At 42.1% G+C, this 15,601-nt stretch overlaps 1 protein-coding gene across 6 annotated transcripts in view; it reads right to left on the bottom strand.

Moving 5' to 3' along the window:
- Window positions 1-4,831: 4,831 nt before the first annotated feature.
- LOC132383590 (uncharacterized) overlaps window positions 4,832-15,601 on the bottom strand; it is a 28,381-nt gene continuing 17,611 nt past the window's right edge. For 4 of the 6 annotated variants that reach the window (XM_059954743.1, XM_059954744.1, XM_059954740.1 and 1 more), the window contains exons 4-7: window positions 14,449-14,503; window positions 12,359-12,437; window positions 9,991-10,418; window positions 4,832-6,466 (exon numbers count right to left, since the gene is read on the bottom strand). In XM_059954743.1, the coding sequence (XP_059810726.1) occupies window positions 10,000-10,418; window positions 12,359-12,437; window positions 14,449-14,503 (553 nt within the window). In that variant the 3' untranslated portion in view covers window positions 4,832-6,466; window positions 9,991-9,999. The remainder of the gene's footprint in view (window positions 6,467-9,990; window positions 10,419-12,358; window positions 12,438-14,448; window positions 14,504-15,601) is intronic. The other 2 variants (XR_009508735.1, XM_059954745.1) reach the window with 1 other exon arrangement.

The following is a 15,601-nucleotide window of genomic DNA, read 5'->3' as shown; positions in this document are numbered from 1 at the left end:
GTTTCAATGAGATCTCCCCTCATTCTTCAAAACCTCACTGAGTACAGGCCCAGAGCCATCAAATGCTCTTCATACATTAACCTGGGGATTATTCTTATAAACACCTTCTGGACCTTCTCCAATGCGAGCACATTCTTCCTTTGATATTGGGCCCAAAACTGCTCACAGTTCTCTAATTTAATGTGGATAAGTGTGAGGTTATCCACTTTGGTTGCAAGAACAGGAAAACAGATTATTATCTGAATGGTGGCCGATTAGGAAAAGGGGAGGTGCAACGAGACTTGGGTGACATTGTACACCAGTCATTGAAGGTGGGCAGGTACAGCAGGCGGTGAAAAAGGCAAATGGTATGTTGGCATTCATAGCAAAAGGATTTGAGTACAGGAGCAGGGAGGTCCTACTGCAGTTGTACAAGGCCTTGGTGAGACCGCACCTAGAGTATTGTGTGCAGTTTTGGTCCCCTAATCTGAGGAAAGACATTCTTGCCATAGAGGGAGTACAAAGAAGGTTCACCAGATTGATTCCTGGGATGGCAGGACTTTCATATGAAGAAAGACTGGATCGACTAGGCTTATACTCACTGGGATTTAGAAGATTGATGGGGGATCTTATTGAAACATATAGAATTCTAAAGGGATTGGACAGGCTAGATGCAGGAAGATTGTTTCCGATGTTGGGGAAGTCCAGAACGAGGGGTCACAGTTTAAGGATAAAGGGGAAGCCTTTTAAGACCGAGATGAGGAAAAACTTCTTCACACAGAGAGTGGTGAATCTGTGAAATTCTCTGCCACAGGAAACAGTTGAGGCCAGTTCATTGGCTATATTTAAGAGCAAGTTAGATATGGCCCTTGTGGCTAAAGGGATCGGGGGTATGGAGAGAAAGCAGGTACAGGGTTCTGAGTTGGATGATTAGCCATGATCACACTGAATGGCGGTGCACGCTCAAAGGGCCAAATGGCCTACTCCTGCACCTATTTTCTATGTTTCTAAGTATGGTCTGGCCAATGCCTTATAGATCCTTGCTTTTGTATTCCGGTCCTCTCAAAATGAATGCTAACATTACATTTAGCTTCTTTACTACCGACTCAACCTACCAGTTAATCCTTAGAGAATCCCACACTAGGATTCCCAAGTCCCTTTGCACTTCCAATTCCTGGATTCACTCCTACTCAGAAAATAGTCCACTCTTTAATTACTTTTACCACAATGCATGACTATACACTTCTTTACGCTGTATTCCATCTGTCACTTCTTTGCCATTCTCCTAACCTGTCCAACATGTTCTGCAGATGACCTACTTCCTCAAAATTACAGGGCCCACCACCTGTCTTTGAATCATCCACAAACTTGTCCAAAAGCCATCAATTCCATCAACCATATCATTAACAAACTATGTGAAAAATAGCAGACCCAGCACCAGCCCCTGCAGAACACCACTAGTCACTGGTTGGCAGCTGGAAAAAAAAAGAGTTAAATGTGACTCTCCCTTGGTACATGCCAAAATAAAATGGAATTTTGAAGACAAAATGGTGTTGGTTTGGAATGTGGCAATGGCCTGTTTTCCCTCTTATTTACCAATGTTTTGTCTCTATTTTAAATGCACATCATTAAGATGCCAGTGAAAAATGTTTTCCTCCTTATACACCTGTAGTCCCTGTTTTCCTAAATTAGGAGTCTGTGCTGAAGGTCATAAGAGATAAGAGAGTGCAGCTGGTACCACCAAATGATAGAAAAGTACGGGAGAGATAATTAGGTTACTCTGAAGGAATCTTGAACATTTTCTGTGTGCAGTGGGGATCTTTGTGTAAGACTAGGTCATGGCTGGTGCTAGTGCTATGAAGATAGGGACAAGCACATCAAGAGAGTTAGAGTATGTCAGGGCACCACAGTAGCTTAGTGGTTAGCTGTTCAGCTCAGGGCGAAATGGAGTTCAGAGCTCACTTCTGGTGCCCTTCTGTGAGGAGTCTCTGTACGTCCTCCCCGTGGAGTGCTTGGGTTTCTTCCCACGGTCCAAAGAGGTACTGGTTAGGATAATTGGGGGAGGGGAGAGAGGGAGAGGGAGAGAGAGATATGCATCAAAGATTGCCGCACCTGTGGCTGCTCTCCAACATTGCAGAGATTAGCTTGTCTAGTGGATAAGTATTATTTTGATTTCTCCACATCTACTACAATAGACTTCTATTTTTCTGTCTGTATTGCATTTGTGCTAGTTCTAATAAAGTGTTTTCTTCTGGCAGTGTGCAGTGTCCTCTTTGTTTGCGAATTTATATGCGAATGAGAAAACATAATGAATTTTGAAATAATTTTTGTTACAGCAGCCAACCTCAAATGGCCCCCTTTATTCCCACCCTTTTTCTACCAGTTATAGAGTCATCGAGAAGTGCAGCACAGAAACAGGTCTTTCAGCCCATCTAGTCCATGCCAAAACATTTAAACTCTCTATTCCCATCGACCTGTACCCGGACCATAGCCCTTTATACCCCTACCATCCATGTACCGATCCAAACTTCTCTTAAATGTTGAAATCGAGCTTGCATGCACCACTTGCTCTGTCAGCTCATTCCTCACTCTTATCACCCTCTGAGTGAAAAAGTTTCCCCTAATGTTTCCCTTAAACATTTCATCTTTCACCCATAACCCATGACCTCTAGTTTTAGTCCCACCCAAACTCAGAGGAAAAAATTAATTTGCAAATACTCCAAGAAGCATTCCAGGAAGATGTGCAGTTTCAGTCAATATATTCTATAAGATTTGGTGTAGGTCTGCATCTATTGACTCTTACTAAGACCAATGTAAGGCTAACACAGTTAAGAAGATCACTTTTGAGCTGAATTCTTTGTATTCAAGGCCAAGTGGTCCAGAGGTTATGCAAGTAAGATTCACATCCAATGGCTAAAGCGGACAGCATAAACTTCAGCTTCAGCCTCAGCCTCACCTAAGTGAGGAGGAGGAGGAATGAGATGGTGTGGTGACAGCCAGCAGAGGCTTTAAACGACCACGCCCTTGGCTCTGGAAGGAAGGAGTAATCTCGCCAATCACCTGTAGATGTTGAGTTGGCCACTGTGACAGGGATCTGATGACTACATATTCTGATAATCAAAGGAAGATGAAAGGTGCGATGTTATCTACGCAGACAGCAAAATCAGCTTGCAGTTGAGCTTGTGCACCCATGGTTAGCAACACTATCAGGCTAGGGTTCATCTTGGCTTGTTGGTCAGCACAGCTCACAGGTCTGGAAGTGTCTATTCTGTGTTGTATCTCAATAAGTAAGTAAATAGTTAAGCCATTTAATTGTTATGATTCTCAACTCAAGTAAAGGTACATTGTAATAGAGTAAGAAGTTCTGTTTTGTCCGAATATTTTTAAATCTCTGGGCTTGGCACTCTTACACACACAGTGACAATTCAATCTCCAGCCATTGTATATGCAGTAAGTTCCACTGGAGGTAATCATCCTACTTTTTTTGTGAAATGTTCAGAACGTTGATGACATTATGAGGGACCTAGAAAGAACTACCCGAAGGAATTAAAAAAAGGGGTTTGTTTTAAACTCAGACAGTGACAGGAATTAACTCATTGGCACACAGGGTAGTACGATCAGAAAAAATCAATGCTACATTTAAAATGTACTTTATGTTGGCATTGCAATTCCTTATTGTCACCATCTGAAATTATGGCATAACTATTGTTGGCAGAATTTCAGATTGTGATGTGGGGAAGCATGTGTCTGAGTTAGATCAGCAACAATCTTGCACTCAACGTCAGTAAGACCAGGGAACTGATTGCAGGCTTCAGAAAAGGAAAGTTGTGGAAACACTCACCAATCTTCATCAAGGGAGCAGAAATGGAAAGAGTGAGCAGTTTCACATTCCTGAGTGTCGACACCGCTGAAGATCAATCCTGGGCTCAATGTATTGATGAAGGCAAAACAGCAACTATATTTCATTCGGAGTTTGAGGAGACTTGGTATGTCACCGAAGACCTTCGTAAATTTCTACACATGTAATGTGGAGAGCTTTCTAGCTGGCTGCATCACCATTCGATATGGAGGGATGACTGCACAGGATGGGAAAAAGCTGCAGAAAGTTGTAAAGTCAGCCAGCTCCATCAAGGACACTAGCCTCCTCAGCATCCAGGACAACTTCACAGGGCAATGCCTCAAAAAGGCAGCATCCATCATTAAGGACCCCCACCACCCTGCACATGCCCCCTTCTCAGTGCTGCCACCAGGGAGGAGGTATAGGAGTCTGAAGTCACACACTCAACATTTTAGGAACAGCTTTAGGAACAAATTTTTACGACATATGCCAGCGATATTAAACCTGATTCTGATTCTAATTCTGCTGAAGAGATTTCTGGCCAGAAATGAGATAACTGAACAAATTGTTTGCTAATTTTAATGATTCTATAAATGATTACTCAGTGTCAACAATGTAGGCTACACCGCAGGAAGTCAAGATGAGACAATAATGCAAGGTTTTATTTTGTTGTTTCATGTTGTAAGCTGAAACAGAAAATTAAGATTACACAGTAAATTTATAGAGAAGACTATTAATATCCAGGTTCAAACACACTAATAACATATTCACAATTCCTCCCACCCACCCAACCCTTCCCCACAGATCATAAACACAAGAGATTCTACAGATGCTGGAAATCTAGAGCAACACATACAAAATGCTGGAGGAACTCAGCAGGTTAGGCAGACTCATTGCATATGAATAAATAGTTGATGTTTCAGGCCAAGACCGGAAAGGAAGGAGGGAAGACACCAGAATAAAAGGGTGAAGAGAGAGAAAGGAGGATAAGCTAGAAGGTGGTAGGTGAAGCTAGGTGGGTGGGGGTGGGATGGGATGAAGTAAGAAAGTGGGAGGTGATTGGTAGGAAAGGCAAAGGTCTGGAGAAGAAGGAATCTGATAGGAGAGGAGAGTCGACCAAGGAAGAAAGGGAAGGAAAGGCGAGGTGAGAAGAGGTAAGAGTCCAGAGTGAGGAATTGAAGAATTCCCCTGCAGACGTTTGAAGTCCTGATAGCATGCGTTAGTTAAGTAATCATTCTCTCACACCTCAGCCCAAGCACTGAACACGTGCTGTTTATAAAAGAGCCTCATGTTTGATCTTGTCTGTATTCAGAGACGAGCAACAGGAGGAATTCTGAGCTGAGAGCAGGTAATCCACCAGCGTCAGATCAAGACAGGAACAGAACCCAGATCATCCCAGCCACATGGGCTGAGTCAGAACTAGCCAGTTGCAAACATACAAATAATATAAAAAAAGTCTTTTCAATAATTTCATCATATTATTACCTTTCAGCATCCTATAAACAATACATTACAATGAAAAGCAGCAACTTGTACACAAATAAAATGATTACTTGCAACAAAATCCCAAAGTAGTATCAGGTGTAATAAAAAGTCACACACTCTTGGTCAAGAGAAGATCGACATTGTGAGAATACTTACTACCTGAGCATTTGATCTTTAATGTCCAGGTAGATGAATTGTGAAGCACTACATCTCCAACAATACTGCATTTATCAGAGCGACAGTCTGAATTATATTGTAAAGTCCTGGCATAGGTCTTGTAACTCAGGGCTGAACATGAGCCAAGATACAATTGGTATATATCAAGACTGTACAGAGTGGGAAACTGCATTGGGATTGAACAGTAGATGTCGAAACATTCAAGCAGTCTACCATGAATTTAGCTTCAACATTAAATATATTGCTCAATGTGAGTTTACTTTCAGTGTGACACTGTGGTGCTCATAGTTAACGGGTCTGCGAATCAGCGAGTCGAGAGTCCGAGGCCTAGGGCTTGAGTCCCATCATCGGCGAGTCTAGAGTTCGAGGTGCTCAGTGATTGGTGGGTGCTAGTGTTGATGCCGAGGACCAAGGCCCAGGGGTCGAGTCAGAAGCCTGGAAGTCGAGGCCCATTGATTGGAGCTCCGTGCCCATGAATTTCTGCGAGTCCACTCTGGAGTGGTTAAAGAACCGATGTCTGTGTGGTACGAGGCTGCAGACCAAAGAAGACAGATGGTCTTCGTATTACAGGACTGTGTATGTGTGTGGGAGGGAGGGAGGGAGGAGTGGGGTCGGTTCTACTGCTGCAGTTCTGTTGCTTGTTGAGTTCTGTCAGCCATTGTTGGCACAGGAATGTGTGATGACACTTGAGGGCAGCCCCCAGCAGATTGTGTCGACTGTTACCGCAAATGACGCATTTTATTGTACATGTGGTAAATAAACACATTTCAATCTTGAATCTTGTCTTTCAGTCTGCTGGATACAGTCAGCATTTGCAGGCACAAATGTAAAGGAAGGTTCAAGAACCACATGGACTAAAGTGGCCCTGCGTCCGCATGAAACTCACACTACTCTCCATTGCCTTGACGCCAAGAGTGCATCAACTGTAGGATTGTCCAAAGTCTCCATGAAATGAAGATTAATGCTCTGGACATGCTGTGATAAAACCTGGCAGAAAAGTCAGAAAGAAGAGCATTAAAATATGTAGAGAAGGGTTTTTGATTTCTTCGTGTCTAAGTAAAAAGCCACTTTGTTGAAAGTTTGTATCACTCTGTGTTAAATATGCAGTGTTCATTTCTGGGGGCCCTGGCACCCAGTGGGACATCTGGGGGCTTCATTCTTCAGGACAGACAGGACTAATAAAGTGTGATATTTACAAAATTCAAAATGCAGATTTTTTTCTCTCTGAGAACAGTGACCCCCTCCCCCCCCCCCGACACCCAAAACCTATCAGCCCTATCAGGAAGACTGAAAATCTGCCTGAGTGGTGCCATAACAACAACCTCTCACTCAATGTCAGCAAGACTCAGGAGCTGATTATTGACCTCAGGAGAAGGAAACCAGAGGACTATAAGTTAGTTTTCATTGGAGGATCATAGCTGGAGAGGATCAGCAACTTTAAATTCCTTGATGATATCATTTCGGAGGACCTGCCCTGGGCCTGGCACATACATGCAATTTTAAAGACAGCATGACAGCACATCTACTTCCTTGGGAGTTTGCAGAGATTCGGCATGGCACTTAAAACTTTGACAAACTTCTATAGATGGGTAATGGAGAGTATAATGACTGGCTGCATCACAGCCAGGTATTGAAATGCTAATGGCTTTGAACAAAAAATCCTAGAAAAAGTAGTGGATACAGCTCAGCCCATCACAGGTAAAGCCCTCCACACCATTGAGCATATCTGCATGAAATGTTGTCGCAGGAAAGCAGCATCCATTTTCAGGGACCCCCACCACCTAGTACGTGCTCTCTTCTCACTGCTGCCACCAAGGAGGTACAGGAGCCTCAAGACTCACACCACCAGATTCAAGAACAGTTACTAGCCCTCAACCATTAGTCTCTGGAACCAGAGGGGAAAACTTCACTCACCCCATCACTGAAATGTTCCCACAACCTATGGAGTCACATTCAAGAACTCTTCATCTCAGGTTGCTGATCTTCATTGCTTATTTATATTATATTATTACTGACTTCTTTTTGTATTTGGGCAGTTGTTGTCTCTGCACTCTGGTTGATCACCCAAGTTGGGCAGTCTTTCATTGATTGTTATGGTTATTATTCTATAGATTTAATGAGTATCCCTGCAAGAAAACAAATCTCAGTGGTGATAATAAATTGACTTTGAACATTGATTGCTCTGCTCATCAAGGTGAGAGTCATGGTCTCTCAGTGATGGCTGCCCTTTGCCACCCGTTGCTGCATCCAGGAACTTGCGCCATCTCTGCAACCTACTTTGCCATCAGCCCAAGGGAAGTCACAGCAAATGCCAACAATGCAACCTTTCTGAAAGTGCAAACGTTCACTCCCAATCTCAGGAACATCGACAGAAACCTCTTGTCCCGGTGCCTTGTATCCCACAGGGTTTGTGGTCCCCTGTGACTTCTCTCCTTTAGCCATTTTCTGAACTTACATCAAAAGGAAATTACATATTTTGCAACAGATTCTGTATTGTCTGCAATGCTGTTTGAAGTAAATAAAAATGGAATAGCAGTTATTAGTCGATTGTATTTTCCTTAAATGCCTTTTAGGAATAAATACTGTTTTTAAGGAATAGCGTAAAGGAAGTTCATCTGACTCGGTCAAGAGTCATCTAGTTAACAGTTCACCTTCTGAGTTAAATGAAGAGATAACGAACACCACTCCATCCAAAACCACCAGCACCTCAGGGCATTCAAAAGCAACAACACTGTCAGCGTGGACAGTAAGCCAGCTGGGTTCTTACAATAATCTAGTGATGGTGACTACAAATTGAAAAATAAAATCATATTGTTTACCAAATTTAAAATTACACAGCTGCCATAGCGAGATTTGAATGTTGAATTGTTAGTTCGAAGCAAATTCCAAAGATTCAAAGTAAATCTTATTTATTTATTTAGAGATATAATGTGGAATAGGTTCTTCCAGCCTGTCAAGCTGTGTTGCCAAGCAACCCCCGACTTAACCCTAGCTCAATCACAGGACAATTTACAATAACCGATTGACCTACCAACCAGTACATTTTTGGACTGTGGGAGGAAACCCATGCGGTCACAGGGAGAACGTACAAACTCCTTACAGATAGGAGTGGGAAGTACATATTATCAGATTACATATATATCACCATATACACCCATGAGATTTATTTCCCTGCGGGCATACTTAGCAAATCTATAGTATAGTAACTATGACAGGATCAATGAAAGATCAACCAGAGTGCAGGAGGCAACAAATTCTGCAAATGCAAAAATAGCGAAAAACGTGAGATAAAGAGTCCTTAAAGTGAGATCATTGGTGTGGGAATATTTCAAAGATGGGGCAAGTGAGTGTAGTTATCCACTTTTGTTCAAGAACCTGATGGTTCAGGGGTAGTAACTGCTCTTGAATCAGAATCAGAATCAGGTTTATTATCACCGGCATGTGATGTGAAATTTATTAACTTAGCAGCAGCTGTTCAATGCAATACATAATCTAGCGAAGAGAAAAAAAAAATAATAATAAACAAGTAAATCAATTGCAGTATACATATATTGAATAGATTTTTTAAAAAGTGCAAAAAAACCAGAAATATTGTATATTTAAAAAGCAAGGTAGTGTCCAAGGTTTCAATGTCCATTTAGGAATTGGATGACAGAGGGGAAGAAACTGTTCCTGAATGCTGAGTGTACCTTCAGGCTTCTGTATCTCCTATCTGATGGTAACAACGAGAAAAGAACATGCCCTGGGTGCTGGATGTCCATGGTTCCTTTCCGAGACACTGCTCCCTAAAGATGCCCTGTGTACTTTATAAGCTAGTTCCCAAGATAGAGCTGACTAGATTTACAACCTTCTGTAGCTTCTTTCGGTCCTGTGCAGTAGTCCCTCCATACCAGACAGTGATGCAGCCTGTCAGAATACTCTCTACGGTACAACTATAGAAGTTTTTGACTGTATTTGTTGACATGCCAAATCTCTTCAAGCTCCTAATGAAGTATAGCCGCTGTCTTGCCTTCTTTATAACAAATTCGATATGTTGGGACCAGGTTAGATTGGTAGAGATCTTGACATCTAAGAACTTGAAACTGCTCACTTGCTCCACTTTTGATCCCTATGAGGATTAGTGTGTGTTCTTTCAACCTACCCTTCCTGAAGTCCACAATCAGCTCTTTCATCTTACTGACGTTGAGTGCCAGGTGGTAAGAGTACTGGGGCGTTACGGATTTCCATCTAAGTACCTAATGTTACTGACTGGATATAATGGAAGTTCCTTCAACATTACAAGGCCAGAATCTTGGAACCTTTACCCCTCCTCCCTCCAGCTGATAGGATTATGGAAATCCTCCAGCTGATCAAGAAGATGCATGATGATCTATAAACATCTGTTAGCCATGGGCATCAAGTCTTTCCTTAGAGAGAAACTTAAACATACTCTTGCTTCCCTTGCTGTCCATGCTTTGTTGGGTGGAGGATTTACCAGCTGAAATAGTCTTGTATTGGAACAATTCTGTTACCTCATATCTTTAACATGGAGCTGAATCATCATCGTCCAAATGCTTGGCTGGGACTGGTGGCGCTTCATCCATGTTCCCTTCATCTTCAACTTCAGGTCTCTCCCGAACCCGTGATTGACTCTCTTTGCTTCTCTGTTTGACCACTCTTGCATAAATCGGTGCTTGTGTTTCCTCACTTGTAGACTCACTCACCTCAGGGTTACAGTTTAATTCTGCTGAGGACATTTCCTCAGATCGGTTCATACAATTTGGCTTCAGTACACTTAGACTTCCCCTGTTTGTGTTCCAATAACTTACATGGACGTCTCTCAATTCTTCATACAAACGTTCATCATTGCTCACGTCATTCCCTGCATGGTTAGTCAACTGAGTACTTGGGATGTTTTGGACAACTTGGGATTCATTGATCTCTGTTACTGTCTGCAGGTCTGTGGAAGGAAAGTCACCAGTCATTAACTTGACCAAGAAATAGACAAGTAGAAGGATAACTACCAAAGCGTATGGTCTTTCAGCTGACATTTCTTCCTAATTTTTGTTTTCACCACATAGAATCCACTTGGCTAGTCATGGTAATTCTCTGTTAACTTTATGCCAAAACAGAATACATATTTTAATTTGTAAAATACAAGGAGAATGCCTGTAATTAATACACAACTTTGTCAGGAATTACAAAAACGATTTTAAAAATCTTACATCTGAATCGAGCTGCATCTCGGTAAGAACCTAATGATCTTGTAAAAATTCTGAACAGATTTGACAGAATTATACCTTGGCTAAATTGGTAAAATTGTGCAGCTGTGTAGACTAACTACGGTTCCCTTCAATGCAGGAGATTAAGGAAGTAATCTTATTGCAGTGTTTAAAATGAGTTAATAGGCTTGAGGAGATTTAAATTTATTTGGAGGGGAGAGTTCAAGACAAACAAAATTAACTTTGAAATTAAAACTGAGCCTTACAGGTGTCACATCAGGAAGCATTTTGTCACTCAAAGTCTGCAGGACTGTTGGGGACACGAGAGAGAGAGAGAGAGAGAGAGATCACCAGTGTTGAAATCCGGAGCAACACACAAAATGCTGGGGGAAGTCAGTGGCATCCATGGAGGGAAATGGACAGTAAATATTTTGAGTCTACTTCATCAGTCCTGAAGAGTTGCGTGTTGACTGTCCATTTCCATACAGTGGTTAGCAGAGTAGCATAGTGGTTAGCACAACGCTTTACAGTACAGGTGACCCAGGTTCAATTCCTGCCACTGTAAGGAGTTTGTACTTTCTGGATGGGTCCCTCCCACGTCTATCAGTTGATTGATCTTTGTAAATTGTCCCTTGATTAGGCTAGGGATAAATCGGGGAATTGCTGGTCGGCACGGCAATCTTAATCTTATTAAGGGAAATAGAATAAAAGCTGGTAAAGATTTGAACGCATGGAACGCATGTCCCGCATGTCCAGCCACAAAAAAATATTACAGTATAAATGCCAGGGAACTGGTAACAAAGGAAGATCAGCACATTTTAGGATTATGAGTAACTGAAGCATAGGTTGAAGGTTAGTAACTTGTATATATGATAAATCAACCATGATGGAATGGCAGGGCAGACTCAATGGGCCGAATGGCCTAATTCTGTTCCTATGCTCTGGAATTTTTCTATTTATAAGATTTTAAGTTCTACATCACAACAGTGACTACATTCAAACACATCATTTTCTTGATGCAAATGCTTTGGAAGAACTTAAGATGTGAACAATTTTTTTTAAATTGTGAGACACACAAAATGCTGGAACAGCTTGGCAGGCCTCAGTCTGAAACATCGACGCTTTCTTGCTTTCCACCGATGCTGCCTTTCCTGCTGAGTTCCTCCAGCATTTTGTGCGTTACTCAGAGTCTCTTGTGTAAGGCTTTTTAACCACAATGCCAGCAGAGGGAGCTCTGGTTCAGGTTTAGAGAAAAACCAGTTGGGGCTTCAGTAAACAGATTGAATTCCTTTATCAGCATATGAATGATTTTTAGTCCACTGCTGTCCAATACTCTAATAAATATCAACCATTGGTTCTTTTTTTAAAATTGGGAAATAGTGCGGAATAGACATTTTGGGCTCTCTGAGCTGTGCCACCCAGAAATCCCCGATTTAACCCTAGCCTAATCATGGGACAATTTACAATGACCAACTAACCCACCAACTGGTACGTCCTTGGACTGTGAGAGGAAACCGAAGAACCCAGAGGAAACCCACACAGTCATGGGTAGAACATACCCATATCCTTATAGGCAGTGGTGGGAATTGAACCTGATTCGCCTGTACTGTAAAGCGTTGTGCCACCATTTTTATCAGCAGGAGGCTTCTGTGTTCTGGATTCTGTGACCATTACATACCAACTCTCCGTGTAATCATTCCTTTTTCACTTGTACTGTCCAGGTCGTTGCTGAGTCGAACAGAACCACTGTTATTCTTCTGCGGAGTGAAAAGGACAGAGGGGTTTTGAAAGTTGTTTTGAGTTTTGTTTGTCAATGATTAACAATGACGTACCCCCACAATCTATCTTAATTTGATCCTCACAACTTAGTCAGGGAATCAACCTTAAAAATCACACGTCATACAGGCACTTCCTCTACAAAAATTCCCCAATTCATCTTGTTGTTATTCAACCTCATAGTCTCCAGTGCCCTCATCTTGACTCTCTTAGTTACGTTAACATCTGTAAAATCATGAGGGGTATAGATAGTGTAAATGCAAGCAGGCTCTTTTTTCCACTGAGGTTGGGTGAGACTACAACTAAGGGTCATGGGTTAAGGGTCAAAAGTGAAAGTTTAAAGGGAACATGAGGGGAAATCTGATCACTCAGAAGGTGGTGAGAGTATGGAACAATCTGCCAGTGTAAATGGTGCATGCGATTTTGATTTCAAAGTTTAACAGAAGTTTGGATGGGTATGTGGATGGCTATGGTCCCAATGCAGGTCACTGGGAGTAGGCAGTTTAAACATTTCAGCATGGACTAGATGGGCCAAAAGGCCTGTTTGTGTGCTGTACTTTCCTATGACTCTAATAGACTGTTTTTGAATAATCAAACAGGTTGAAATAGCTTCGACCATTTGGTCCATTCAACGACCACAGTCCATCCAATTTTAGCTATAACACAATGGGTAGCAGTCTGACACTGGGAGTCAAATTCTGAACTTTCAACTCAGATACCTCCTCGTGGGTGCAAAGTGACTGTCACACTTACACAGTAAATGTGCTGTAGGCTGTACTTGGAGTTTTGTGAGTCATTCTAGTTGCCGTACTGTAGAAAGGATGTGATGAAGCTGGGGAAGTGAGGCTTAATTGAGCTGTAGAAAGGATTGACAGGTATGTTGAGCAATACCACAAAATGGTGGGGAAATACGGCAGGCCAGGCAGCAGCTATGGATGGAAATCAATATTCTGGCTTCTGCCCCCTACCGTTCCAGTCCCGAAGAAGTGTCTCAGCCTGATCTGCTGAGTTTGTATTTCCAGCATCTGCAGCATTTCTGTTCACAAGTGTGCTCCTGGGACTGAGGGGTTTGAGTTGTAAGAAGAGGCTGGATAGGCTGGGGCTGTTACCCCTGGAGCTTAGGAAGCTGAGGGGTGACCTTATAGAGCAGAGTAAAATTATGAGGGATTGTCACGAGTCTTTTTACCAATGTAGAGGAGTCTAAAATGAAAAAGCACTGGCTTAAAGTGAGAGATGAAAAACTTAGAGGGCACAAGGAACAGGATTTTCCACATAGACACTGGTAGCTGAGGTGGTGAATCAGGTACAATGAAATGTTTTATATCCGTAGGGAAGGTTTAGGGGGATATGGTTCAAATTCAGGAAAGTAGGAACTAGCTCAGCTAGGCCTCTGTGTCAACAGGAATATGTTGAGCCGAAGTATCTCTTTCTATACTGTACCACTCAATGATGGTGACATCTATATTTCATTTATATTTATCATCTGTTATGAGCAGAGAGACAACATCTGCCGGAAGTAAATTCCTTGTATGTGTACAGGTACTTGGCGATTAAAGTCTGATTCTGATCTGATCATTGGCTTTTAAGCAATTTGAGAAATCATAAGGTTGCTAAAGGTGCTAGACAAATGCAAGTCTTTTTTTAAAAAAACACAAAGCTTCCTGTCAACAAGGTGAATTGCAGTTCTGCACCTTGTGGCACATTGGGCGGCATTTTTCACCATTTCCTTAGCATTTCTCTGATTTTTACGAGGCGGAGTTGCTAGCTTAGCACTCAACTCAGCAAGGCTGGAAAGCATGCAAGGGGTTGGATGGATTCGAACCCAGGACCATAGTCCACTTCTGATGACACCACACCTCCAGCCAAATTGTATATGTCACAGAGGCAGTTTATGTAGCACAGAAAAAGTCTGTTTTGTCATTCAAGCTCCCATTCCATTAATTTGCAAGAATTCCACTCATTCTTGCCACTTATGAAGTGAATTTGACTTACGGTAAACGTCGCTTTCAACTGTCCATCAAAGCATCGCACTCTTTCAGAAAATCTGCTGGGCAGAAAACAATGAAGAGGGAGGGATAAAATAGAACAGCACCACGTTAATGACTGTGTGTATGTCATCTCACAAGTTACCATCAATAAGTCATAAGCCCAACCAACCTGGCTCTTGAATTAATGGCGTATCTTTGATGCATAAATTAAATTTGCAGTGAATGCAAATTTTTTTTGTAGTGAATGTGCTTTTGACTTGCTACATTCGGTTCTATTGACCATAAAGGAAGTGATTGGGAATAATCCGTAGTCTCTAGCCTCTTTCTATGAAGATCAAGAGACACACAAATTTGATCTCAATCCTATTTATGAGCCAGTGTGGGCAAAATTCCAGACGACAACACACAAAGTTCAATACACAACCAATCAGCAATGAGATTTCCTCCTATGTCACAACTGAGTTTCCGTAATGACAACCAGTCAGCTGATTGATAAGTGTATGAAGGCCAAGCATTCGGAGGACACACCACAATTAACAGTGCACTGATGATGTCTCCTTGTATGGTGATGAAACGTTTGAAAGTAAATTGCTAAGAATGGAGAAGAATTTAACCCAACCATAAAGGAAGTGAATTCTGGGAGCAGTATATATCAGCCCTTGCCCTCCCCTTGGATGACAGTGGTGTCGTGGAGAGGGGAGATTTGCTGCGTGGGCAACTGCTGGTCTTCCATACAACCTTGCCAGGCCTGCACCCTGGAAACCATTGCAGGCGCAGATCCATGGTCTCGCGAGACTAACGGATGCCACTGTACAATGTGGATAAACCTCTGCCTTTTGGAATGAGGGTGACAAATATCCATGGAATCCCAAAGTCTCTGTGTCATTGCTGTCAACAAAGAATTGAGAGTAAAATCTCACATTTTTCTTTGCTTGTTTAATATGAAAATGAAGTTGGGATTTGAAAAATTCCTTTTCTTTTACAGCTGTGCGGCATTGAATGATGTAATGGAGATCTGGAGAAGACAGGCAGGCATACAAGGCAATCAATAGCAAAGCACATAAGAGAGATCCCACATCGGACCATAAGACATAGTAGGTGAATTAGGCCATCATGGCTGAGCCATCTCCCTCTCAGCCTCAGTCTATTCCCTTCAA

Source organism: Hypanus sabinus, chromosome 30, assembly GCF_030144855.1.
Source record: "Hypanus sabinus isolate sHypSab1 chromosome 30, sHypSab1.hap1, whole genome shotgun sequence".
Lineage (NCBI taxonomy): Eukaryota > Metazoa > Chordata > Chondrichthyes > Myliobatiformes > Dasyatidae > Hypanus > Hypanus sabinus.
This window is presented reverse-complemented; position numbering and strand designations above follow the sequence as displayed.